General features: G+C 38.0%; 2 protein-coding genes across 5 annotated transcripts in view; one reads left to right on the top strand and one right to left on the bottom strand.

Annotated features, from left to right (window-relative positions):
* Positions 1 to 27,545, top strand: part of sky (GTPase-activating protein skywalker) — a 47,602-nt gene that overhangs the window by 4,120 nt on the left and 15,937 nt on the right. For all 4 annotated transcript variants that reach the window (XM_069047071.1, XM_069047067.1, XM_069047069.1 and 1 more), the window contains exons 2-3: positions 1,797 to 2,385; positions 19,606 to 19,730. In XM_069047071.1, coding sequence (XP_068903172.1) covers positions 1,872 to 2,385; positions 19,606 to 19,730 — 639 coding nt within the window. In that variant the 5' untranslated portion in view covers positions 1,797 to 1,871. The remainder of the gene's footprint in view (positions 1 to 1,796; positions 2,386 to 19,605; positions 19,731 to 27,545) is intronic.
* Positions 12,815 to 27,545, bottom strand: part of LOC138130551 (ubiquitin-conjugating enzyme E2 N-like) — a 31,786-nt gene continuing 17,055 nt past the window's right edge. Inside the window, exon 3 of the mRNA XM_069047087.1 lies at positions 12,815 to 13,009. The gene's annotated coding sequence lies outside the window, so the exon portion shown is untranslated. The remainder of the gene's footprint in view (positions 13,010 to 27,545) is intronic.

The raw sequence follows: 27,545 nt of genomic DNA, 5'->3' as shown, positions 1-27,545 counted from the left end.
AATCGAAGGATGGCGACAATTGAAATGCTAACGACATGCAAATTCGGAGGGATTATCAATTGTCGTTGGCCAGTGGAAATTTTTTGATGGACGAAAATTTTATAAAATTCTACTTGATCCAGGAATTGGTTTTCTGGCGTGCAGTGCTGGACTTTCGACTGTTGCCTTTGGTAATCAAGAAATTATCGAGTTTACGTTCTTTTATATCTGGCGTTCAAATGAAATCCTGGGCTGAGTAGGCGTTGGAAAAATTAAACCGTTTAGAACAGTGTAAAGTTTGAATTTCCCGCCGTTTGACACGAATGACATTTGTTTATGTTTAATCGGAAGATAATTGAAATGTTTGTTTTCAGCAAAGGGTGCCCTAAGATATTTGCTTCGAGAATAGGAATCGTTACGTTATTCTATTTTTGATGTAAAACATTGCAAAGAAAGAAAAAAAAAGTTTGGCTCTAAATTTTAGGTTAGCTGTCAACATGCTCCAATTAATCTACGCTTTAAAAAAGCACAACAATTGACGGTTTCCACCGCCTTCCTAGCCCAGGATTTCATTTGAACGCGCGATATTTTTTAATCGGAAAACGAGAACAAAACTAGGAGGATAAAAATTGATCATTTCTAGCCCGAGTAATTTATGACTTCTAGTAGAAACATGTTTTTAAGTGGTGATATTATTTAAACCCGGCAATTAACAACAATCGACGATACTTCTACATGAAGGTAACGTTTATTATTTAATAGGCGGTAATTGTTACCTTATCGTCATTTTTACGTAATGTTAATTGATTCCCAATTTCGTTTCCTATACTATGTTTCTTTTAATTGTTGCAGTAACATTGAAATTAGTTTCGTGTCGATGTAAAGTTTACGTTTTTATTTCTTCATTTAAACTTGTTCTGTATTAAAAATTTCCAACTTAAAACAATTACATATAGGAAATTTTGACTCATTTCGACAAAAGAAATTTAGATAAAATATTCTTCTCTCTTTAATACTCGTATGTTTCTTCTTTGGCTTCGGAGAAAGTAATTTAGATTTTATCCAAGTCGGTGTAATAATTTCTGCTGAAGGTCACAATTTCTGCTTTTTAATTCCTTCTTCTACGGTGTTCTGTTGGTAACAATGAAATTTGGCAAATTTGAAATTTACCATTAAAGGTTCATTTTTGTAATAGCATAAACATACTCTACTCGTAATCGGCATAACCAAAAATGTTTTTAATGTCGTCTTAAGTTAAAAATCCGGTCAGTGCCAATTCCAAGACAAAAAACACCAGTACTTTTCAACTGTTTTATTGCCAACAGACTCAGTCATTGTTGATTACGTTGTATTTGTTTTGCAAAACTTCAAAGTAGTTCCGTCTTTGCGCAAAACTAAAGTGGCAATCTAGAATCCAAGATCTTTTCGTCTTCTTGCCCTGCTAAGACATATCTTTCAAAATAAAATATGGAAGCTATGGTTTTCTTTCTTTCTACTGCTGACTGTTGAAGATGAGGGTGTCTGAGTTTCTTCTAGAAATCTAATTTCCTTCTGTTTGCTACCACGAGACTTCGATTCATAATGTCAACAGTAGCATCACCTTTGTATTTTTTTGAGTTACAATCGGTGTATTTTAAGAATAACTTTTGTGATTCGTTCATCTGTCACTGATGCAAAGAACGGGAACACAACTTGTTGCATCGGACGTGTTGAACGAATATCGATTCGGCAGAGAATGGTCCGTGTTGCATCCACCCCCACCACCACCACCACCGCAATCTAGTCAACTCTGGATGTTTTGTTTTTCGTTGTTCCAGACGTGAAAATGCTCCAGGACCTCACATAGCGGTCTGCTCTATCGGAGGGGCTGCAACTGGTTTATAAAAAAACGAATGCAAATAATGCCTTCGGTGCTGGAAGAAGTGGCTGTCGAACAATCGAACTCTTACACGTCCCTGGTCGACTCCAGCGGTATCACCGTAATCCCTCCCAGCCCTTCTTCCAAGCCGTTGAAGACCATCAGCGACGTGACGTCTCTCCTCCATTTGGGACGCAAGCAGGATGTCAAGCATCTGCTCAGGAACAACGCCTGGCCCGTTGACAGCCCCATCCGGGGCCAGTTGTGGTCCCTTCTATGCCTCCAGCACCAGAACAAATCGAACAACATGTCCGACGGTTTCTACTGGGACATGGTCAATCAGGTGTTCGGCAGTACCGAATTGCCAGACAAACCGATCAGCTTGCCGCCGTTCGTCGAACCATCCCACTGCCAATTGTATTATTTGACGCATAAGGGACGCAGCGTCGCCGACAGGGTCGTCTCGGTGTTGGGCTACTCCTGTCCGGATATCGTCTACAGTCCCACCATCTATCCCATCTGTGCGCTCCTGCTGCACTACATGACCGGTAAGTCGTACAATTTTACATTTTCGAGGTCCTCCCCGAATATCAAAGATACTAAGAACTGGAGTCTTCTGCTTGGTTACCAATTATCTGCAGTTTGTTCTGCACATAACATTGTACAACAATGGTGGCATTACGAGTACAACGTCGTAGCTACCACAAAAAATAACTAGTACTACAGAATGAGCTAAGAATCTTTGCCAAAGGAGGAAGTTATCCAAGATCCGTCCGCTAGTTGCCTCCTTTTTAACACGAAATATAATTTTAACATATTTTTGACACATCTTTCCGTCATCCGTTTTTGGAACGAACCTCCCTACATTTTTTCAATTGTGTCGCTTTAGCTTTTTCGCGAAATTCTCGTTTCCCCGGAACAGTAACGGCAAGTGTGCTTGCTCTGCTATCATTTCTACTGGTTACCGAGAAGGTGAGGGGTCGCTCTGTAACTCCACAAACATCAGTAGAATTACTGCCTGGTTGTTTTTTTCACTTGACAATTTAATTCATACACAAAAAATCCCATAAGCAGCGGTGTTTTTGTCATTCTGACAGCGAAAAAAGTTTGCCCTAACTTTTCCAGCGACAAAACGGAACCTAACTTTTGAAAGCGTCTGATTCTAGTAGGTCTGCATCATAGTGATTTACGTATTCATTAAATTGTCTTACCGAATTACACTCAAGCTTTTTTTTTTGGGTCGAAGTAAACTTGACATTCATAATTCGAGTTTTGTTGTCTGGCAATTAAACTCAAAAAACTGCCATTGGCGCACTCGTCCCATAGAAAACTCCCCTACGGGTTGTTTTCTACACCTGGGACTCGTGCGCCAAATCAACCCTTATAAAACTCGTTCTTTAATATACTATTGCAAACGTGGAAGTCGTGTATTCTTTATCTTGTAGATGTTGTTTTTCTCCGTGGAGTCTTCCACAAGGCGGCTATCGATCCCATTTTATCTTCGTGGTTCATCTGTCATATTTCCTGTCATTTGTCATTTATCATCAATTTTTCAAGTTTACTACGTTTTTGATATTAGTAATACTCACGATAGAAGAATTGGAAAAAGTGGATATTGACTGGCGAACTTTCAAGCACTTCAAGCATTTGGTTCTTTTGTTTCTCGACTTGGTGACAACAGAAATGTCAGAAGATAATTATAAGAAACGAAAACATCTGCTTCCGGTAAAATATTTTCAAAGCAGAAAGTGTGTGAAGTGCGTTCAGGTTTAATTAAACTATTCAGCACCAGCGATGACTTCTTTCGTAGATCAAATTGAACCAACATGTGTGGGATAACATCGAACAAAACCGTTGCCTCGAATTTTCTTATCTGTTTGGAAGATAAAAAATAATGAGCATAATATCCGAATAAAAATTTTATGTGGCATCACTATACAATAGAGAATTGAAGCACGGATCGTAGACAATAGAGGTCCACAATGAGTGAGCTGCGGGACTGCTCAAATTGTCTTTCTGGAACAAAGCAAAAGAATTGCATTCATAAGCTAATAGCTTTTTTTGTGTAGTTTTTTTGTAATCTTGTTATTAATCGAGGAGAGAAAAAAACTGTAATTTTCAAAATACCGTGCGATCACAAAAAAACTAGTAAACTATGCTAGTTTAAATATCGCAGAATTTGACAACCGTCAAGTTTCTCTATTTAAGGTTAGACGACCTAAATATGTCTCTTTGACAACAGCAATACGATCTAGGGTTGCCAACTAAACCACTATTGTCGTGGCTTGTTCGTTTTTTTTTTTATCGCACGCTATTTACCAATTCGTAAAGAGTTGAAGGTTCCAATTTTTTAAAGGGAAACCTACTGTGGTTCATTAATTATGTTGAAAAATTGGGTCCGCACCTTGCGCGTGAACCACTTTTCGTCTTCGCTGCGTTCGCGCGTGTATACTTCCCACATATGGAAAACTAGTGCTTCATACGCCATGTTGCGCAAATAACCGTTCCAAATCTCACATTCAACAAATCTATGATCAGTTACGGCGTACTGGACATCGCGTTAAATTACACACCGGTCGCAACTCCGTGTTGAGGCGTACCCCGTTCAGATATCACCGAACGCTTGCTAATTCACAATGACCTAATTGTTTCCATTCTAACCTTGAACCTAGGTGTATCGTCTTTGTTTAGATTGATTTGTACGCACCCGTTCCACATTTTCGGTCGCTCTTCTTTCGTGAATCTTTAACGAGGCACTCGCGATCCTCGATACTCCCGATCGACAAAGTGAATCGTCGCAAATTCGATTCGTCGAAGTGAAATTTTTCTCTCTATAAATAACCCGGGGAGAATCGGTAAGTCGATTGCTCCGTGTTTGTTGTTGTTGGTCTTTTCTAAAAATAGGTAACGAAACAAACTTTGTTTCGTTTGTGTTTGTTGCAGTCGGCGAATTGTTGTCTGCACGTTGTTATTTACAATTTCTTTTCTGGTGAGTACGAGGAAAACTTGTCAAGTCACCTGATCGTCGTTTGTGTTTGCGTTTCTTGATCGGTGCAGTGAATCATCATCGGAAATTTGTACAATACGTGTTGATAAATAAATTGATCCAATTACTTGATGTTGGAGAGGTAGGTTCTGGTCTGTTGCGTTACTTGACAGAAAACACTCCAAATCCATTAAAACCTTGTTAAAACTTTTGTTTTTGGCAAAAAGTCTTGATCAGATTTTTAAAAGCACACTTTGTCCGGTTACAACAATTTTTCTTGCACAAAAACCGTACGCGTCAATTTTTTTTTTTTTTAATTTTTAAAAATCAGATTTTTTTGTGAATCACAATTTTTGCGACAGTTTCTCACAAAGATTTTTTTAGCTTTCAGCCCAGCCGCACGTTTCTGCGTAATTCCTCGCAACAATAGTTGTTTATATTCGGAGAATTTTTTTTTCTTTGAACTTATTGATTAATTTGAACGATTAACGGAATCGATTGTGAATTTATTTAAAAGAAGAGAAAATGTTGATTTCGCACGACAGAGTCAGTTTGTTTTCATTCCTGTTGTTCAACACCCTACACTTTTTTTTAACACACGTGCAGCTGATTTTGCGGACGCATGTCGAGCATAATATGTTACGTTTAGCCAAGTGACAAACCGTAAAGTTTGTGTCAGGGCTTTTAAACAGAAACGAAGTACAAAACAAAAAGTAAAGACGACTTGATCACAAATTGGAGGTTGAACTTGACGACAGTGACGGTAGTGACTAGATCTTTTTTCAGAAACTCAATATATCGCGCGTTCAAATGAAATCCTGGGCTGACTAGGCGTTGGAAAAAGTAAACCGTTTAGAACAGTGTAAAGTTTGAATTTCCCGCTGTTTGACACGAATGACATTTGTTTATGTTTAATCGGGACATAATTGAAAATTGTTTTGAGCAAAGGGTGTTAAGTTATTCCCTGATTTTTAATGTAAAACATTGCAAAGAAAAATTAAAAAAAGAAAGATTTTTTGGCTGTAAATTGTGTAAATTTTAGGTTAGCTGTCAACATGCTCCAATTAATTTGCGCTGTAAAAAAGCACAACAATTGACGGTTTCCAACGCCTTTCCAGCCCAGGATTTCATTTGAACGCTCGATACCTATGTACAATTTGTTTTTGGCAACTGCATATCAAAAACAGCTACCAGATATTTACATATTTATATTTTTTTAAGAGAAGTTCTTGTAGTGTGATCTCGAATTGCTATAAGAAGCGAATATCTTGGTTACTCTTTTTTTTTAGATCATTATCAATAAATAATCTGATCGCAGCAGCCCACGAACTTTTTTCCTCATGTCTAATTGACATTTATTTGACACGTTGTCGGTTTGACGTTATCGATTGAAAACAAATCATTCGGTTCTTTATTGATCTCACTGTGCCTATAATGGTGAACAGAGGAACTAAAACTGATCCTTGCGAAGGAGCGATTCTTTTCGAGAATTTTGTTCTAGATCACGCATTTACGAAACAGCAAAGGAACTAAAATTGATTCTTGCCGTACTTCTTTATTTGCAGTTTGGTGTTGTCGAATACTTCATTAGTTGTGTGACTTAAGTGTGTCTCAAAAGAGCTTAATAAAACTCCACAAACACAAGAAAATTGTGATTTAGTTAATAAAAATTACAGGAAGGCAGCAGAAGAAAGATAATCCCACAGGCTGACCGATTATTATTGTTCAAAGGATCATAAATGCATTCGAAAGAGTACCACGCAGTATTTGTTGTTTCTGTTTTTCTTATTTTAGAAAATATTAATGATTCGAAAGATGTTGACGAAATGTTTGTACTAGTTTTTGTGTTTCATCAACATTTCTATAAATATATTATGTCTATAATTTCAATAGGCTGAAGATTTGGATAGTTGTGTGGTTTAAATCATACCACATGAAAGGAAAAACCATCGATTAAATGACATTATGACAAACAGAGAATCATTCCTCAGTATTTCTTTTACAAATTGTTGTTGCTGCAAGCTGCAACTTCTCTTTTTTTTATTAGTCTGTTGGTCTTTTTAATGTTTTTTCAATTTTTTTCAACTTTTAAAATTCATGTTCTCGCAACAATGTGACATACCTGGTTCTTTTTTCAAGCCATTTCTCTCTTTACCGCTGCATTGTCAAAGTGCGTACTAATCGTATCGATTGAACTTGACTCATCGTAAAGACCTTCAACTTTTCCCGGAACAATTCCCTGTTGGCGTTGTTTTAGGCGAGATGTTGCAACACGGTGCAATCGAAATTTTGGATGATGATTAACAGGTGCATTCCGTTGGCATCGGTCACGTTCGAGAAAAGTCCTTGATCACGCTGACTCCGGAATTTCGAGTGTTTTTTTCCGGTGCGTTCGTGGTCGCAGAAATCTCTTCGACGATCAGATGAATCGTAATTTTTTTTTGCGGTTGCGACCGACGTCGGCAAGGTCTTCGCAACGTTGCGACACGATCCCGTTTCTGCTCTGCTTCTCGAACAGTATTGTTTTTATTTTTTGGATGTTATTTTTTCGGAAATATTCGATGTTTTGGTTTATTAATAATTTTATTTTTGGACGAGTTGCAATAATAAACGATTACAGAATAATAAATTTAATTGCCGGCGATAGGCGACGATATTACATATTCGTCAGTATGATGAAATAAATTGTTGTGTACACTTTTTTTTTAATGTTGTCTAAGTATCTTTGGACGATATATTCTGCCATTGTTCATGGTTCGATTAAATGTACTATTGCCGGGATAAAAAGTGGGACATCAAATTTCTCTTAGTTTTGAAAAATTCGATGTAGTTCAAGCTTTACAGTGTTTTTCTTTTGCTTTTCTCCTTTTGTCAATTGTGTTTCACAATGTCTTAATTGATTTTCCCACTTATTTTGCTAGTAAGCGATGATTTTTAGAACAAATTCCTTTTTTGTCAAATATATTTCTCGATTTGTCAATTAACTTTCACGTTGCGATAATTACAGTTAATATAATTACAATTGATATGGATCATCGTCAGAGACGAAGGAATAATAAAATAAGTGATGAAATACGTGGGTTGATAATAAATTCCATGAATAACGGTACAACAGCAAATAATGTAGGGCACCAATTTAATGTACTACCAAACACAGTGAGGAAAATTTATTCCACATACAGAAGGACTCAAAATACTACCAAAAAAAGTGCTGGGCATCGACAACAAAAACTATCTGATGCTCAAAAGGAACAGATTTGTGACTGGGTGGATGAAGATTGCTCCTTAACTCTTCAGCAACTGAAAACAAAGTGTTTAACCCAGTGGCCAAATATTAATCAAATTTCATTATCTACAGTCAACAGAGCCGTTCAGAATTTTCATTATTCAGTTAAAAGAATTTCATTCGTTCCTGAGAGAAGAAACACACCTGATACCATTCAAGCTCGCTTTGATTATGCAGTTCAGTATAATAGAATTATGCTTGAAAGGGATAAAATTTTCTTCATTGATGAGTATGGAATTCAAGTAAATTCTCGAGTTTCATATGGAAGATCAGTAAGAAATACACGAGCATCGAAAGTTAAGCTCAACTAAGAGGACGCAACTATTCCATTGCTGCAGCGATGAATGACAATTCTTTATATTTGTTTCAAGTTCAAGATAGACCATATAATATCGATCATTTTTCGGAATTTATAACGTCCTTGATTAATCATCTAAATAATGACGCTGTGCAAGGAGCTCATTTCGTTATGGATAACGTGCGGTTTCATAGGAGTGAAGAAGTAGTAACTCTCATTGAAGCTCATGGCCACTTTGCAGTATTTCTACCTCCTTACAGTCCCTTTTTAAACCCCATAGAGGAACTATTTAATCAGTGGAAACAGTTAATAAAAAGAGCCCAGTCAACAAACGAAAATGAATTATACGAAGCAGTTCATACAGCTTCTGAAAATATAAGTCCGGAAAATTGTCGCATGTACGTTCAACACATTTTGAATTCATTATGTACCTATGTATGTATCTCATTTCGTCGATGGCAATCATGCAGATATGTTTCATGTGTTGAACGTACATACATGCGACAATTTGTATGTTTGTATTATGCATTATTGTATTATATTAGATATGTTATGTATTATTGTTATTTGTATTTATAATATTAAAGATAAAATAGAGTTTTTGTTTACTTAAAAAAAAATTATCCAAATCAATTAAATTAATAAGAAAAGCATTTTGTATAAAGTGAAAGTGATTTGAGAAAAGGGGAATTTCATTTGATATATCATTTTGACATTTAAAAAATTGGAAAGTCATTTGACAAATCGTGAAACACATTTGACAAAAGGAGAAAAGCAAAAGAAAAACACTGTATTGTCATTTTGCCTTTGATTATTGTCATAGAAATTTGACACTATTCTGACAGTTTAAAAATTTATTTTATCTTACAGGTGGAGTTTTTGAACTACCTTAGACCATCGTTTTCGGTGACAGAAGTCAAATTTTAATCACAAGTGAGAAAAGTACTCACTAGTGAGTAAATTTGACAGCTGCCATTTAACTTGACATAAAATACTCACAAGTGACTAAATTTGACAGCTATCATTTTACTTGAATGAAACTTCATTTCTTGGATTTTTTGCAATAGTTGCACTTGTAAGATAAAACGTCGTATATCACACGTGATCGAAATGCCATTATGAAACGCGTATAATGATGCATTTCTATCACTTATAAATTATAATATAATATACTATTATACTCCTATTTTCCTTTTCCAAATGCCCTCTTCTTTTGATAAAGGTAGATTTTGATTGGGACTTTGCATTAAATTCAGATCAGTAGATTGAAGACCAACTCGACATCTCTAATTTTTGTTAATGTTAAATTATCGTCAAAACGTAACAGAAGTGTGTTTATTTTAATTATTTCGAATTGTTTTTTGTTGAAATGAAAATAATTTGGTTGCGCTGCGATCCTCGTGTCAAAGAAATTGCTCCTCGGTGGAATTTTTTCTCCAACGAAGCATTCATTTGTCACTCACTTTAAAAGCAAAATTTTTCAATTTTGACTGAACGTTCGCCAAAATGTTCGCCTCTCAAACGAACGGCCTCGCTCGCGTTCGGTTTAATCTTATTTGCTCGTTGCAAAAATTGATAATAAATAACATCAAACGATCGTCGAAATTATTATTGGCGTGTTCGATAACACATTCATTTTTTTTTTTGGTGCCGAACTCGTTATTAGAACGCGGCAGCGGATGTGAAATTTTTTTAACAAACGGTCCAACCCGAAATACGATACAATTTGCAAATTGTGCAATTAAGCCAACAATAAAATGACATTTAATGGTAGCATAATTCATACAAAAACGATAATATTATGCGACTTAAGTCGAGGGGCGTGGTCCGAAGAAATGTTACTGTGTGTCAAAAGCTTGTAGGTATTAAATGTCTGCGATCCTGGTTTGAACTAACTGGTTCATAATCAGTTTACTATCATTATTATTACTGTTAAAAAGGGGTATGACATTGAGGCCGGATTTATTTACTATTATTAGTCGGAGGAAAATTAGTACATACATAATTATCGATGTGTTTGAAGGACCAAAAACATCGGTAATCCACTAAGCAGGATTAAAAAACGTCGTAAAAACGAACGCAAACATTTAGAGAGATTACGAGTTGTAAATCGGAAACGACAAGGTAAAAAAAAACAGTTGTCGAAGAACGAGATCGATCATTCGGCCCGGTGTCCACCACGTGACCGATAAAATGCCGCGAAGGTCAACCAGGACATCGACTGACATCCGCACTCATCAATTTGCATTTTCGACATGGCAGAGCTGCGCTTCTTCAAACAGATCTATTTCAATCCGCGATGGTTTTCGGTGCCAACCGGCTCACCTTGACCGGCATACTCGTCCGGTATTTCTTCCGAAAAGAATTTTGAGTCACCCTGTAGAGTTTGGATTTTACCTTGCACGCACGTACCGTAAGGATGTGGAGGCTCGATCGGTGCCCAAGGTTTCCACGAAACCGATTGTCCTCTGAGAATGTCGAGATCTCGCTCTCGGATCCACCAAGTTCACCTGATTTGGCACCGCTCGAGATGAATCAATTTTCTCAGCAAAAAGAGTGCAAGCAGTTTTTTTTTGTGACACGAAGGAGTCAGCGAAATGTGGGATTCGCAGTTGTTGGTCAAAGAGCTTATCGGAGCGTAACTGGAGTGACTCATGGTTAATCCCTCGGGATCCTGCCTAATTGTGTTGGAGTGTTCTCGCAGAGGTGTGTGCTGCCGGTGGTGGCGTGACGTCCGTTCCCATCGATAATTACTAATTAGAGATGGGCACAGGATTACGAAACGTTTTTGCGTAACGCATCGAAAAATACAAGAAAAACAAAACAATAGCGGCTGACGGACATCTGATCCGTCAAGGATTCGAATCATGTAATTATGTATTTCTTTTCGTTTCAGTTGTCGCCGTCGAATCCTTATCGGTTCGGTTATCGATCCATCGAAATTAATAATAATTAGCCGGTCGGGCGACGATTATTGTTGTGATATTTTTTTCTGTCATTGGTGTTTGGGAGTTTTTCGTGTGATTAATTTTTGGAAAGTGGGTCAGCACTCCAAATTTACATACGAATTATTTAAATTTAGCTTTGATAAAGTGTAGCGAAGAGGTTGGAGGTGGTTAGGAACGGCGAACAATTAAGTGATAAATGTGTTACAAGGTGTTTGAGATTAGAGGAGAATTTGTCAGTGTTGGGAGGAATTGTCGCGACATTTTACAGTGATGAATTGGGAAAAAGTCGACCTGAAAGTGAATTATGAAGGTTTGTTCTACAGAGCGAGTAAAAAAAAAAAAAACACGCAACAGGTGTGCAGAGCAATACTTTTTTCACAAGTGGGAAGTAGACACAGTCGAGCGCAGCGGGCATTGTACATATTCCTTCGAAAAAATCAAGCGAAATCTTCTCGCTGATCTCTATCGAAATCAAAGAAGTTTCTAGCGGATTCAACAAGTTGGAGTATCTGGTGCAGGATAAGATAAATTTCGAGTTGGAAAAAATGCAGCGTCACGTTTTGCTGAAACTGACGTTCCGGGGCGACGCGTGGTGCGAACCCGAGAAGTAGTTGCATGCAAATTCGCACGTGTACTACCGCAAAGGCTGCGACGTACCGTAAACATGTCCACGCTGGTTCGCGGAAACGGGGGAATTTTACATTGTAAATTACTGTTTGCGGTAAACCGAGAATTTGTGTTTGAAATTACATATTAAATTTTTCGTACCGACCACGTTTTGGGGGGCGGCGTCGCTTCGTTTTAAAGCCGCCTCCTCCCGTAGCTCTATTTCCGAGCGTGATTGATGCATCGATCTGTTGCCCACTGCAAGCGGTAATATCGAATAAAAATAATATCCGACGATGCGTCAGTCTACGAGTATTTGCGTTTGCAATAGTTGCTATTTGGACAATTCATAAAAGTGGACGTGACAACAAGGGACGCGTCATTTTCGCGAAATGGTTATTTTCGCAGGATTCGTGCGTAGCGAGAGGACGGTCGGCTGGTCCTTCAGGATCGCGTTTGCTTCACGGTTCGGTAAAGCAGAAACATGACTTTTGTGTTTGCTAATCGCTCCACGTCATAATTATTGTTTATCGTGATCAGATAATAACGTCGATCGATCGGATGAGTGATTAGTGATTACGCATCATGGTGGTGATACCGATGCCCAATACGTACGCAGGAAAGTGGTTCATTTCGTTTCTTTCTTCCGATGTGGAGACAAACCAAAATTACTCTCAACGGGAAAATAAAGTCTTGAATATTGTGCGGAACTACTAAAAAAATACAGAATTAAATAAAAACGTCTGGGATCTGGCAGATTTGAGGAAATGTGTTCCAGGAGCTGCACTGTGACCGTGGTCGTGTCGGCAGTTGCTCCATCTTGCTTCCACGGTATCTGAGACGTGTACAATAGTAATACATATGTAGTTTATTTCACGGCAAGCCATTTACATTGATAATTATAGAAAATAATACAAAATGAATAGTGATTCATGATTGATTTGGTAGATGACCCTCGGATTCTGCCAAACCTGCTTCTACTACTTCTTCATCAAATCATTCACGTGAACGAAATTTTGTGTCTTGATCCGGCCTGGACATTCAAAATCTGAAATAAAAAATGTAAAATTATGTCGTGGCAAAAGAGTTAGGTATTAATTATCATGTATCGTTTAGAAGATCATTGTTGGTATTTTATTTCTTGAATTTCAACAAATGGATTCGAAGATGATGTTAACAGGTCCGACCTAATTTTATGGTGACAAGCGGTGCCAATCCAAGCGAGCATGAATCAATCTACGAATCGATTTTGTTTTGTCATCGTTTGCAAATGCGGTATTGGCAAATTTTTGAATTTTTTTCAACCGTTTTCGCAGTCGACGTAACAACCGCACTGTCAAATCTCACCACAGACATCATCTTCAAGTAGATTTAAATTTGGTTGAGTCGAGGGCCGAATCAGTATCCATGATTTATTACCCTCTCAGGATTCTCGCATCAAATATTTTAATTTTAACATCTAATTTGCACTATACAGGCTGTCCCAAAAGTACCACCTTTCTTTGAAGGTGCGTCATCTAGAAGTGTTACGGAGTACTGAAAAATAGTTTAAAAAATTCAATATCTACTTCTACGGTGACTCCTGAAATGCTTGAGCGAGTTCACGGCAACATCGTTAAAAGAGCCAACGCATGTTTAGACGCAAATGGGCAACATTTTGAAGATTTATTTTAATAAAATAATTTTTGTTGAAGTGTTTGATTGTTGTCAAAATGGTTGCCTAGGTATTCAATAATACAATAATGCTATTACGTATTTCTGGGTAGAGGTAATTCTCAGGTTACAACGTTGCCTTTTTTATATTTTTAAATTGCGTATATTTCCAGCACTCTACCACATCCCTAAGTGACGTACTATCGGCGCCAACGAAATGTGAACGAATTTCTGGTGCCATAGAAACGTCTTCTGTTTTGTTCTACATTAAATAAAACTTTGTTCAGTGGCGTACTATATGTATGAAAGTTAAGAAAAGATTTCTACATATTACCTATAACTTTCTATTACAATTTTACAATTTTCCTCGAGTTTGGCAACAGCCCTCGCTTTTCCCATATCGGTCAAGTGTCGTGGCATGTATATTGTTTAAAAAGAAATTAAATCTGTTGACAAATTATGTTTGTGAAAATTGTCACAAATCTGACACATTAACGCACGCCTATGATTGATGCTACAACACACACTAGGAAAATTTGGCGTTCACATTTCGATGGCGCCGATAGTACCTTCAAGGAAAGGCGGTACTTTTGGGACCTCCTATATTTATCTCAAAAGAGATTAAATGTTTTCCTCAATTTTTTACGTTACATACTGTTTTTCCCATTGTTGCAAAAGTTGTGTTGCAGTAATTGTACAACGTGGAGTATAAAAACTAATAGATTTAATACGGTTTGAACTATTAAATTATTGTTGTGTAGAGAACGCGTCTGTTAATATTCCATTGGAAAGGTCACAGTTCGCTTATCTGGTTATTTATTCATTGTTAATTTTTTCTATTGATGCTCTATTACTTCTCCGTTCGATTGTATTCGATACAACAAGGAACGTTTCTGGGCGAATTTCGGTATTATACTATTTTCGATTTATCAACAACACCTGTGAGGGTTCATTGTTCGTCTCTTTGTTCGGAAGGTCAGACTATTGATTCTTTTGTTTTGTCGCTTCTATGTAGGAAATTTATTTCAGATAAGGAATTTGTCTGTGTACATTTGATACGGACACATCCCAAGACATTCGTCTACGGATTTTTACCGTTTTATCTTAGAACGAGTATTAATAAATGCCGATGATGCGGTGGGAAAAAAATATCAAAATGGTGGCAAATCAATTAAATCGAAAAGCAAAGTGATGAAGGAAAGGGTGGACATCTTGAGAACCACCGTTAATAGAGAAAGTACCTTGACTTCGTGTGTTTTGCGTCAACAGGAAGAAATTCGTATTGTTATTATTAAGATTCTGTATATTTTTGTAAAATAGTAGTTTATGTTTGGATCGTAAAAATTGAAAACAAAATAATCAGTAGTACATACAAGGTTGCTGTTATGTTGGAACCGGTTCCGTCCTGCTAAAACCGTTCCTGCAAGAATGCCGAAAGAGAAGAACTGCAGAGATCTCCACACCATTGAAACTCACCAACGGATAAAACTTTCTAATGTAGTATTTAACCAGCTTTAAGGAATATTTCTGATTTCATTTTCAGTACGCTGTTCTAAATCACTCAGACATTCTGGTCTGCTGGTGTGGACGCTGCTCGTCGAATATCGGCCACAAGAAGTCTAGAGGGTTCAGATCCGGGGATGTGGCCAGCTGTTCATAGTTTCTCGTCTCCCAATCCGTTTTTCAGGAAATGCGTTGTTTAAGTAATTACGTACTTTACGTCTACAATGCGGGGGAGCTCCATCCTGTCGAAATCAAATAATTTCTTCTGCTAGATTTGGATGCATGACATTTGGAAAAAAGTGGGTAATAAACCATTAGAAGAATTTTCTGCGCTTGTTCATGTTCTGGGACGTCGTAATTAATCGATTACCAATTTCATTAAATCTTTGGTACCATTGCGTTGTCAATGGTATCGTCACATAGTGCATCTTAGTGATTTCGTTTTCTAGCTCCATACCCAATTATCACAAGAATTCCAATTCTTACTCCAACCGTTATAGCAGGACGGAACCGGTTCCCACATAATGGCAACCCCCAGCATATGGACTGGGTGCGTTTCCAACGTTTCTACGCGTCGAAAAATATTTCAACAGGATGATGCGCGTCACCACCCTGCTCCGAATAATTGGCACAACTGACGCAACTTTTCGCATTTCTGTGTCAAGACGACGTCAACTAGTGGCGGATTGTTGGGGTGACCTCCAACCCCCGTCGGGTCCACCTGAACGGGCAGCGACTCCGCCGGCGTGACACAATTCCCGGTGAATTTTACGCAACAACAATAAATTCCGTCGGCAACGTGGGCGTCGCATTTTCTGAAGTGCTCGCCCAATTACCTCGCGATTAATCGCCCGAAAGTAGCAGAATTCACAAATTAATTACCACCGAACCGTGTCAATTAACGCACTAATTACCGAGATATTTTCGTCCGGAGGGCGTCGGATCCTTTTTTTTGTGCTGGCTTTTCCTCGCGGACGCAAAAGGACGACGTCAAACGGCAGCGACGATAATTTTGTCGCCGCCGCGATGACATCACTCTCGCACTCGCGCAATTCTATTAATCCGAGGAAATTATGCGAACATATGTAAATTATTTAGCGACAAAGTGTTATTGCGCCAGATGAAACGTAATTTTTACAATTCCGCCTCGCTCCATTATCGCGTTTTATCTTGGAACGTTTTAATTAATGCTGTTTGTTGTTTGCTGGTGTTGGATGCGTTATCAGCGGAGCGATGACGATTCTGTCATCGATATACACGGTGGTTCGAAAGCGGTTAATTCCCGCACAAAAATCTAATTATTTGTGGTGGAAGAAATGCAAATGAATGTTTCTCTCAAAAGTTTTGGGTATGTAGCTACAGGACGGATAAAAAAAATTGATGAGAATTGTGTTGTCACAAACTCAGCAGCACCGTGTTGTAACAAACTCAGCAGTATTGTGTTGTCACAAACTCAGTAGTTCGCATTTAAATGGGAAACAACACTAAAAGTGACTGATGGTTCAAAACAAAATACACAAATTATTTGAAGAAAAAAAATTCTGCAATAAGTCTATTATAAACAACTATCAGTTAAATTAGTTAAACAATTGAAAAGGAGATGAAGAAAACGAAGAGTACTTGATGGTTTTAGTTATTTACTTGACATGCAGAAAATTGCTGTTATTTCAGAACAAATGTTTGTCAATATCTTTTAAGTTTAACCACGTTAAGGATTTAATACAATTACTTAATTATTATTAGAATAAAATATAATTAATCAACTTCAGTACATAACATTTTTGTTTTACAATACAATAATTTCCGATAATAGTGCGGAATCTGGAAAAGGGCACCGAATGCTTGCAGCGTTTCCACGTTGAATGGCAAGGGAAATCCTCTCAAAAAGGAATTTCTTCGATTTTGAATCGCCTGATTCCGCAATAAGTCGGTTTCCGATGACATTAATGAAATCGATGGCTTCTTTGCACCAAGGGCTAAGATTTCAAAGGCTAAACCTTGAAATACGTAATTTGACAAAATAATTGAACTTAATTAATTACTTAATTTGAATTTTGTTTAAAAAAAAATTGTGCTGGGGCAGACAAGAATCAAAACAAGTTTGCTCGATTAAAAATAAATCGAAAAGTTATTATAAACTATGGTAAATCACACATTAACAAGTTATTGCCCCTAGAACATGCTAAGTGTAGTGTTTTTTATCTTTATAGCTGTAACGGTGAACTTTTGAAGATATAATTTCAGATTTTGTTGTCGAATAACTTTACAAGGATTTGATTCTTATTGGGCAATGTATTGCCAAAGGCCATACATAAACAAAATAAAAAAAGTAGAACCAACCGTGGTAATTCTGACGCCTTTTTCCAATGTAAAATTTGTAGGAGATATTTTCTTTACGTAGAAGAATTTCACCTCATGCCCCACAATAAAACAAAACATTTACTTTTATGTCTTTACCACTTCAGTTCCTGAACTGTTAGTTGGTGATCTGGCACAAAGACTTCAGTGAATGCGTAATGATGATGCAACCCCAAACTAAACTTTTTTTACTGATGAAGCTTGGTCTTATAAAAGGCGATATGTGAATTCGTAAAGCTTGCGAACATCCACACTTGTATGTTGAGTCCTCTTTACAAAACCATTCGGGTTTGGTACTTGGCTGAAATTGTTGATGTTAGTTAGAAACAACCTACGTCCTCGATTGATATTTTTTGACAAAACCCAAATTTACTCTACAAAACAATTAGAACAGTAGATTTAACAAAAAATCGTATAACGTTCCGCTCTTCACGTGAAAATTTAAAAAAAATTCATTTTGAAGTTTACTAATTCAAATACATTTGAATAATTTAATGATATTTCCATAACTTATTGTCACAACAATGACAAACATCACTGTCAACAATCAGGAAATTGTAGTACATATTATGCAGGTATGTCTTATTATTAAAAATGATTACGTATTTTATAATGGATTAATATCTAGTTATTTACATAATTACCAAGATGTTACTTTGAACTGGGTTTTATTATAAATCAACATGAAATTACTTTATTTAATTAATTCGTGCAAATTTAATGAAATTTGTATTGTATGTTATTTTTGGTGCAGGTAAATTTAACAAAAATGTGCAAACGCGGTTATAGGCTTGCCCGACATCGATTGACGCGACACCAAGCGGCGGAGCGCGGCGTTTTTCAGTTTGTAAACAAACAGTTTCGTATTTGACGACGTGTAAAATCGGCTTTTTGAAAGTAAGAAATTCAAATTATTTAGAAAAAAAAGGAATGATCAATCGGGGAGGTGTTTGCTGTGTTTGCAAGCGTATAATGTCCAGTATCTCCAAGAAAATAATATCTCCAGAAAATAGTTTGCAGGCTTGCTTTGATGAGATGTTAAATCTCTGACATTTCCTCTTAAAATTTGACGTATCTGTGATCTAGCAAAAATGTCACGTCCTTCATTTTGGCCTCAGATATTCACGAAAAAACATTCAGATTTTGCAGATAAAATGTTGGCATTGTCACAGTCACCATTAATTTTTTTTTAAATAACAATGTAAACAGATTCTTCTAACCAGTTACGTGATGTTAAATGTAGAAAAATCAAATTAATAATTCCGACTCATACATAAACGTGTCAGAGAAACCGTGCGGTAATAGGTCTATAATGTCCATAAATGTTTTTTGCAATTAGCACTTGCTGCTACCACAGAATTAATTAGTAATTTGGTTTGACAAATAATCTCGTTATCCGTCAGCCATCCGAATGCTTTAAATTCTTACGTTTTTAACGTGGCAGAATGAGCAAGCACCGAAGGAAACACAACGAAATGGAAAAGAAGAACATTTTTCAAAGTTAAAAGTAGTTTTACCGAATTTACGTGAAGAAACAAGTGGAATTTTAATTGTTGGTTAAGAGTTGAGGATACAGTTACCTCGATGGAAAGATAAAAACAAAACAATGATTAGCACATTAGAGATAGAAATGTGAGATAAAGTTTTATTATAGGTTTAGAACATCAGTAAATCACTTAATTGTCTTGCATGTAGAACACTGTTTACGTGCACGATAATTCCCACGTGACCAGTAGTGGTGAAAGTGATACATAATTAACAGTTAAATTTAAATCATATAAGATTATATCATTTGTGACTAATTTGTACAGTTAACAAATCTTGGACAACTTTAATCCGAGATAAGATTTAAGAGGAAATAAGAGTGGACCGACAGGAGATCCCTGCGGTGTCCCATACTTTTTCAACCATCACGAACGCAAAAACAAAGCGGCTTGGAATGTTGCGACGATCACGATTTTTAGTTTATTTGTTTGACATATCCGAACAGCTAATTCTCATTTGAGGACGTTCAGAAACGGATTAGCACCTCGACGTAAATTTGATTTGTGCAATTCACCGCACACATCTCACTCGTGGCGGTTCCACGTGCTTTGGATCGTTTGTAAAATTGAAAATTTCGTTTTGCAGAAGAACAGTGCTACCACTGCATGGCCAGCCTGGTGGCCTCGAAGGAGAAGACCTTCATCACTCAGACCAAACTCCTGTACGAGGTGACGTGGAAGACGGTGATGCAGATCTGCAAGAAGCACGTGGTGAGTAGTACCCCTCGAATGATTTCGTAGGGTCGTTGAACTATCGATCCCGATGCGTATCTCTCTGTCAACATTGCACGATGACAATGGATCACGCGAGGGTGGCGTCACGCAGGAGGGCGTCTTCGGCCCCGTGCTGTCGCGCGAGCGCGCTAATGGGGCTGAGCAGGTCCAGGTACCGGCTTAATTCGATGGATAAACCGCACGGGACGTCGTCCAATTAGATTTTCGGGGCTAATTAGTGCGTCTAATTGGTGTTGAGGTCTTGGCGGTGGCGTTAATTTAGTCTAATTGGTACTGGAAACCTTCTGGACTTGTCGTACCGGCAGCCGATGAGCCGCGATAATTGCGCTTTTGTAATCCCGAAGACTTAACAGGAGCGCAGATAACGAGATGATGTCGACGATAACCACAACGGTGGATTTGGATGGAGGTTCTTGCGCAACTCCGACACCCAAATGCCACTCGGTCGAGGAGTTGCGACAGTTCTTGTGACTCACTCTCGTTGTCGTGCGATCGATAAGTGGTTCGCAAAAAAATTATATCAGAATTTTCACAGTTTTTCACTCTCCCCTCGTTGGAATGTTTTTCTTCTTTTTATTGCTGTCTTTCTTAGAATCGGTACGATTATTGGGTCCACCTGGTACGAACGAGGAGTTTTTACTCGAAAATTTTGCTTCCTCACGTTTATTTATCTTATCGGCTTGTAAATTATCAGGTGGATACAGTTTCGTATGGTGACCCAAATTCTAGAATTTTCCGGTTATAGGGTTTTAACGTGACTCTGGCGGGTCAACCAATAAAAAAATAAAATTTAAATTAAGAGGTCTTGCGACACTGTTGTTTGTCCAATGTGTAACATCGTATTGCAAATGCATCTCTAAGTTATATATCGCAACATATTTCTCTTATTCTTATGAGCTTTTTGTACCTGTCTACAAACCAGATGTTCGGTTTGTTATTCACCAAGCGGCTTTACTAAAATGCGAACTCTCCCCTATTACTCAACACAAAGTAAAGCGCAACAGCCGCTTCGGTGATTTTGTGATTAGTACTCTTTAATTACGTTACCCGCCAGAGTCACGTTAAAACCCTATATCTTGTTGATCGCTTATTGAAGCACGGATCGCGATTTTGTGCGATGAAAGCGTCTCGAGGAAGCTGGATTTGGTTAAGGAATTCCAAAAATTTTCTCCACGAAATCCAAATTCTTCCCAGCGTGAATTTTTTTCATTTTTGGAAACAATCCAAACTCCGACAGGGCCAAGTCTGGCGAGTAAGGTGCACGATGCAATCTAAAACCGAGTTGACGAATTCTAACAATCGCAATGACAGCCTCGCATTGGCAGATTTGTTTTAGCCATCAAGATGAAGAACCGACGTTTCAATGTTGATAATAATTGTTGGTCGACCGAGACCTCCATGGAGGCAACACTGAAAAGTCGAAGATACTCTTTAAAATGTATTAAGTCACTCAACTTAACTGACATCTTGAGACAACTTATCGCGCTTTCGAATCACCGATTGACACACCTTAGAACAACAAAAAGAGGACGTCGAGATTGTTTTTCCGCTGCCTGTCACAACAGACAGTTTTTTTAATACAATCTTGTCTCGATCCGGTTGCACCGATAAAAATTTTGATGAAACGATTTTTCCCCTTCCGATGTTCCAAAATAACCACGAACAGGAACCGCTTCTGTCCGGTTCAGTTATTTTTATTTGCCGCCGAAAATCGATTTGGCTGTTTCGTTTTCGCCCAAAACTTGTCGTCACATGTTGGAAACAATGCGCCAAAACAAAACGTTGTCAGTTGGGAAGTTTCCGTTGGTCGATCACGAGTCGATGGGCTCGTGGAGTAGTACCGACCCTCGGGAGGACCAACACCCCAAACGGGGGGAATGGGTCAACGGTATCTTAAAAATATCGTGACCCATCTGCACAACGAACTAGTTAATAAAGCGTAATCGATGTGTTATTTTGACTGCTGATCTATTTCCACCCAAGTTTTTACAGCTTTTGTTGGAGCTTTACGAGTGTTTTGGTTGTTTCGCGTCAACACGGATCACCTCGGTACGACCGCACCTGCACCTCTAGGTGTCCAAGAGATAAATGTTTTCGGTTTTGGCAAGGATCGGTGCACCCTCCGTGGTCCATAAATCGCCTCCGTCGGCAGCTTTTTGGATGGTCGTCCAAAATTTTGATCGATCGGATGCTTCAATCCGAAAATTGCATCGAAACCCCACCTTCTGCGGTTTTGCGATTCGCAACCGGTCCCAATTTTCGAAAATAGACCGTCACATGCTGGCAGCCATTGTCGTGTTTTTTCTTTCGGGTGTCTAGCTTTTCGGGTGAATTATTTAATTCCTGGCCGAAATAGAAGGGGTCAAGCACCTCGTCCCAACAGTCGGACTTTTGTTCGCCGTTTTTCGACACCGTCGACTTTGAGAGTTCGGAGTTGCGAAATGTCGCCTTTCGAATTATCCGAAAATGTCAAAACAGCGAATACCAGAGGCAATAAAGTTATGCGTCGGATGCACACGGCCAAATTTATGGTGCAAATCTTGGCAGAGGTTGGAGATGCGAGATGTTCGGCGAATTCTTGCGTCCGAAGGTGGCTGAAGCGACCGATTGGCATCTACATTTTTTTCGGAATATTTTCGGACGGTAGTTTTCCGTTTGCGTGGAAGTCCAAGAACGTGTCCCGGTTTAGGATCGCAAATTGGAATGTCAAGGAAGAAAACAGAAAATGTGTACGTGGATAGACATTTGAAGGTTTGCAAAGTAGCGAGAAAGAATTTGGCGGCGGCGAAGAAGTAGCTGTAAATTTAGAAAACGAACAAATGTCAAAATGAGAATTAGTTTTGGAAAAAAAAAAACACCAAAGACGTTTCTTTTTTTTTTTTTTCGTGATTGTGATCGTGATAGTAGTAATTATCATTACTTGATGGAAGTATCCGCAATGATTAAATGAAATCTGGCCTCGATTCCGTGCTCCCTTTTTTGTATTAATAATAAACTATTAGAAAGATCACATTGTACAAAAAAAAAGGAAATCAAATTCATTTATGTATGTAAACAAGCCAGTATAAATATTTTCCGAGTTGATGGAGAATTACTTAAATAAAAACGAATCAAAAGGCGTGGTGTTGTTTTTGGTTAGAAAAAATTGATGATACCTTATTGAACGGGAATCGTCGTTGAATGCTGAAAGATCGAACAACATTACGCGCATTAAAAATATATCTCCGTAATTGCCACTCCGCTGAGGTGAATTACATAGTGGTTGGTAGTGGTGAAGGTTTAAACGGAAAGAACCTAAATATTTTATTTCACCAGTATCATTATAAATTGCGAAATCGATTGCTTTACACTGACAGAATCAATTGAATCGGTATTGTACTGTTTAAAACAGGTTTCAAATTGCAAAATCGAACAGGTGATACGATGTTGTACGTTTCAAAATGCGATCACGTGAGGGCGATCAGAAGCGAGAAAAACGTGGCGTTTTGTGGTGTTAAACAGAAATTTGTTTTATTATGTTTGTGTCGCACAAGCATCATCGTAATTCGCTTCGATCTGAATTAAGTGGGTTTTCTTTTGCATGGGGCGCCGCACGGCTCGGTCCTGGGACCTTTCTTGTTCAGTATTTCTACCAATGTTCTCGGTTGATTATCCTGACAGGTTCTGTACTATGTAGACCTAAATTTATTTGCGTTTTTGGTATTTCACTCCGCTTGAAGCCGACGTTTGCACGTCAGATCAATTGTGTTTTTTCAAGTTATCACATCGTTATCTTCTTATTTGCCGCATTTGCTCGAGAATATATTGTTTCAACATAATTTAGTTTTCACATCGGTGAACATGTACCACTAATATTGGAAGGATACAACGCAGATTTCTCAAATATTTGTGTTAAGAGGAAAGATGGAATTTACCCACTATTGGCTTTCCTCAATCTCGTCATCACGTGAACTCAGCTCAGCACTTTTTTTTATTTCAAATAATCCAAACCATCTTTGACTTCCGTGACATTAAAGATAAGTACTGACAAAAAAATAATCTATTTGAAATTACGAATTTATTTAAAACTGCTGACCTGTCACCGGGGCAGGAAAAATAGATTGTCTGAAGGAATGAATGGCAGATTGCCACGAAACTAGAAGTTGAAGCCTGTTCCTGCAATAGGTGAAGCCAACAATTTTCTTTTACCGTTGAAATTTTTGAGAAAATATTTTTATCCTCCCGTTAAATAGAAGTAATAACCGGTTGTGCAAAATTCCATTTCCTAGACTATGAAGTTGCCGTTCCTTTTGAAATGGCATCATTTGTACGTCGTCAAAAAAGTATCGTATCCACTCGCGTCTAATGGCTATTACTCACCGAATAAAGGAGTGAGTATTAGACACCAATACACTATCGTTACGTAATATACTATTCTCTCGAACCACCAGTTCCTTTTCTTTTCTAATAAATTCTGACGTTAACTGTTCTGTATTTATACAAATTTACTACAGAATCATATTTTAAATGCCAAACTGGCATTCCACTTTTGGCATCAGTTCGTCCAGTCGCATAACATGAATGTAGCAGATGTAATAAAAAATCGCAGCAGATGTTTTTATTGCTTGCAGTTATTCCATTTAATTATGTCCATATAATAATAAATGTCGAATAACAAAAATAATCTTGTGTTTGTAAATACTGGTTTTGGAGGAGATTGTGGTGCATTTGTTGTGTATCCAGTAGTCGTTATCGGTCGATAAGTAATAAAGATATTTTTGTGATCGGTTAACAACGTCATGGAATCACAGAAATACATTTTGATCCCCCTTCAGATATTTTTGAAGTCTTTCCGTTGGTCGTTTTCGCCATCTAATCGACAATAACGGAATGGATTCAAAACAGATCTCTGCCGTTGTCTTGGTCGGAAACGAACGTCCCCCATGTGGTGAAGCATCTCTGGTCCGGGATGTGGAACGGAGGCGCGCTCTCCTACACTCTGTGCGACAATTTAAATTAATTGGATTAAAACAGAAAAGGCGATCCACGAATAAATCTCCATTGATGACAACGAGCGGGCGTGACGGGGGTGGAGGAAAGATTGACGCGACGCCGAGGAGACTTCCCGCCGATGACAAGGCGCGTTTCCCGGCGTGCAACACCGACGAGTCATTAGGGTCGCCCCGGATGGACGTTTCACCACGGGAGAAAGGGGAGACTGGAGAGCTTTTCGGTGTCGGGGGTGATTTACTCCCGGATTTGATACAGCGAAGTGCTTTGGATTGGCTTTCAGGTCGTGTAGTGGAGACATTTTGTGCCAACGTAATAACACAATGACAACTTTCCGCGCTGCAGTAGAGTGACAGCAAATTAATTTTCATCTGATCTTGAATCCCTTGTGTTGAAACATATTTTATAATTGGATTTTGGATTGTCATCAACGCTTCCGGGCTGCAACGGAATTTAACTGTGAATTGTAAAGTTGTTTGGGCGAAAACAAGTGTGTTAAGTCTTCGGATGCGAGTCCTGCAGGATCCTCCTCGCGGTACCACTCTTGGTGCAACACGAAGAGGCATTCGTCGGGCGTCAAAGCGATCTTATTCGCGCCGCTCTAACGAAAATGTTTATAAATAACGAGGCCCAAGAATTAGCGCTAATGGAACGGGATTAAAAGGATGTTGTAGGAGAGAGACGAGGGAAGCTGCCAGAGATTAATCATTGCATTAAACAAAATTGAATTAGGGTCTCCGTATGCAGCCGCAAACAATCCCGAACAAACTCCGCCGTTTCTTATTTGTGGTTTTAAGAGGAGATGTTTCCGTAAACTGGGAGGGAAATATAACGTAGATCGCGTGGGAGGCAATTAAAAAATCCGCCGAATACAGGTGGACCAAAAACATATGTTGGCTGGGTTTCGCGTTCGTGGAGATTTTTTAGGGAAGGTTTGCAGGAGTGGAGGCCACAGACTAAGAGTCTGGAGACGTTCCAACAACACGGCAAGTGTTGTTAATAAAGAAAACGGCATCTGGAAGTGATTTCTTTCGTTTTGCGAAAATATGTATTGCGAGGTTCGTGTAACGTCAGTGGTTGGGGGAAGGTGGTTAGAACGACGGGAGTGAACCGGCGTAAAATACAATAATGTGAGATGTTTAGATGGAAATGAAGACGGTTGGAGGCGATGTTTAAGCTGAAAAATATGACTGGAATATTTATCTGGAACCTGTTGCATTTCCATTTGAAAGCAAATGCAAATAGTACCTCTTTTCAACAACATAATGCGCGATTGGACACGCGTACTACATTATATTTTACAGTCTTGTTAACGTCGAGAATCTTTGGTCGATTCAAGATTTTTTTTAATGAGACGTGTTGCTGAATTTCCCGCCATGTCTGGGTATTCTTCTATTGCAAACTAGTAAAACTCACAACAATGCACTAGACATTGACGCTATTTATAACCTCAAACTTAGAAAAGCATAACGTAATTTAACAGACAGCTGAACTACCAAATTAAATGCAAAATTTCCGTGGCCATTGTGCCAAAACAACGTGAATGTATTTTATTTTGTTGTTGGTAATACGAAAGAATGTGATCGCATCGATCCATCGCGGTAACAAAATTTCCCATTAGCTGTTCGATCATATTTAAAGTTCTGGAACTGCGCCAATAATTCCTTTATACATTGATTTACCATTAATCCTTCTTCGACTCGAAGGCTCTTCATCACCGGCAGCTCAAAATCTAACGGTTTGAAATCTCGCGAACATTATTATGATACAATTTTTATACGGTTTCTATCTTTCATCCGCTTCAGCATCCATATTTGTAATAAGTACTTTTTTTTACTTCAACGACGAAATCAGATAGACCGAAAACAGGTGTTAAATGAAAATGAGAAATCAAGTGAAAGCGTTTGAAACACATGACAGAACTTACAAAAGAACCAACAACACATATAATTATGTAACGATCACTGGAAATGTTTAAGAAAAAAAAAATTAAAATAGACGAGTCGATAAATTTAATACGATTTTAAAAATTGTCATCGCATTTACGTAATTATTTTTGAGTGACATTTTATCATACCATTAAGGCCGATTTATAGTTCCGTAACATGTAGGTATGGCATAACATATCAAAATTGAATTCTACTGAATCAAATGTATTCATTTATAGATCCGTTAACGTATGAATTGGCCAATAGCGGATAGCAAAAAAAAACTGGTACAGTATGTTACTATAGACACTTCCAAAACTCATTCAGTTTGGAAGTGTCTACAGTATTACAGTGCGTTCGTGAAGTTCGGAATAAATTCGATAAAACTGAAAGTATTAATTTCTGAGAAAACTTTGTTTTTAAAAAGTGCATATTGTTCAGTACTTTGCTTATATTGACAGCTTGTCATCTCCTAATAATGACGTCATCAATAATTTTTTTAAATGACAACCCCCATTTTTTTCTTATTTTTCTTGTACGCCTTCGTACTAGCTAAACGATCAATGAAAGAAATTGACACCTTACATAACAATTTTTTTGAGAAAATGACAAATTTTACTTCAAATAGTTTAATTTAATTTTTAACTTAAATTTTTTTTTCAATAGATTTAGTTACAATGGAAGGTTAATTTTAATAGACCAAACAATTTAGAACGATTTGCGGTAGAGAATTCGCACTGAAACGAAACAAATAAGCCCTGACATTATTGAGCGCAGTGTACAAAGTGTCGGTGATTGCCAAATACATAGTTGGCAGGAGGCAATTTCAACATTTGCGTTAAATTTTATTGTTAACCTGAGATGTTTGTTTGAT

The sequence above is a fragment of the Tenebrio molitor genome, chromosome 5 (assembly GCF_963966145.1).
Source record: "Tenebrio molitor chromosome 5, icTenMoli1.1, whole genome shotgun sequence".
In the NCBI taxonomy this organism is placed as follows: Eukaryota; Metazoa; Arthropoda; class Insecta; order Coleoptera; family Tenebrionidae; genus Tenebrio; species Tenebrio molitor.
The sequence above is the reverse complement of the archived record's forward strand: the minus strand, read 5'-3'. Positions and strand labels throughout refer to the sequence as shown.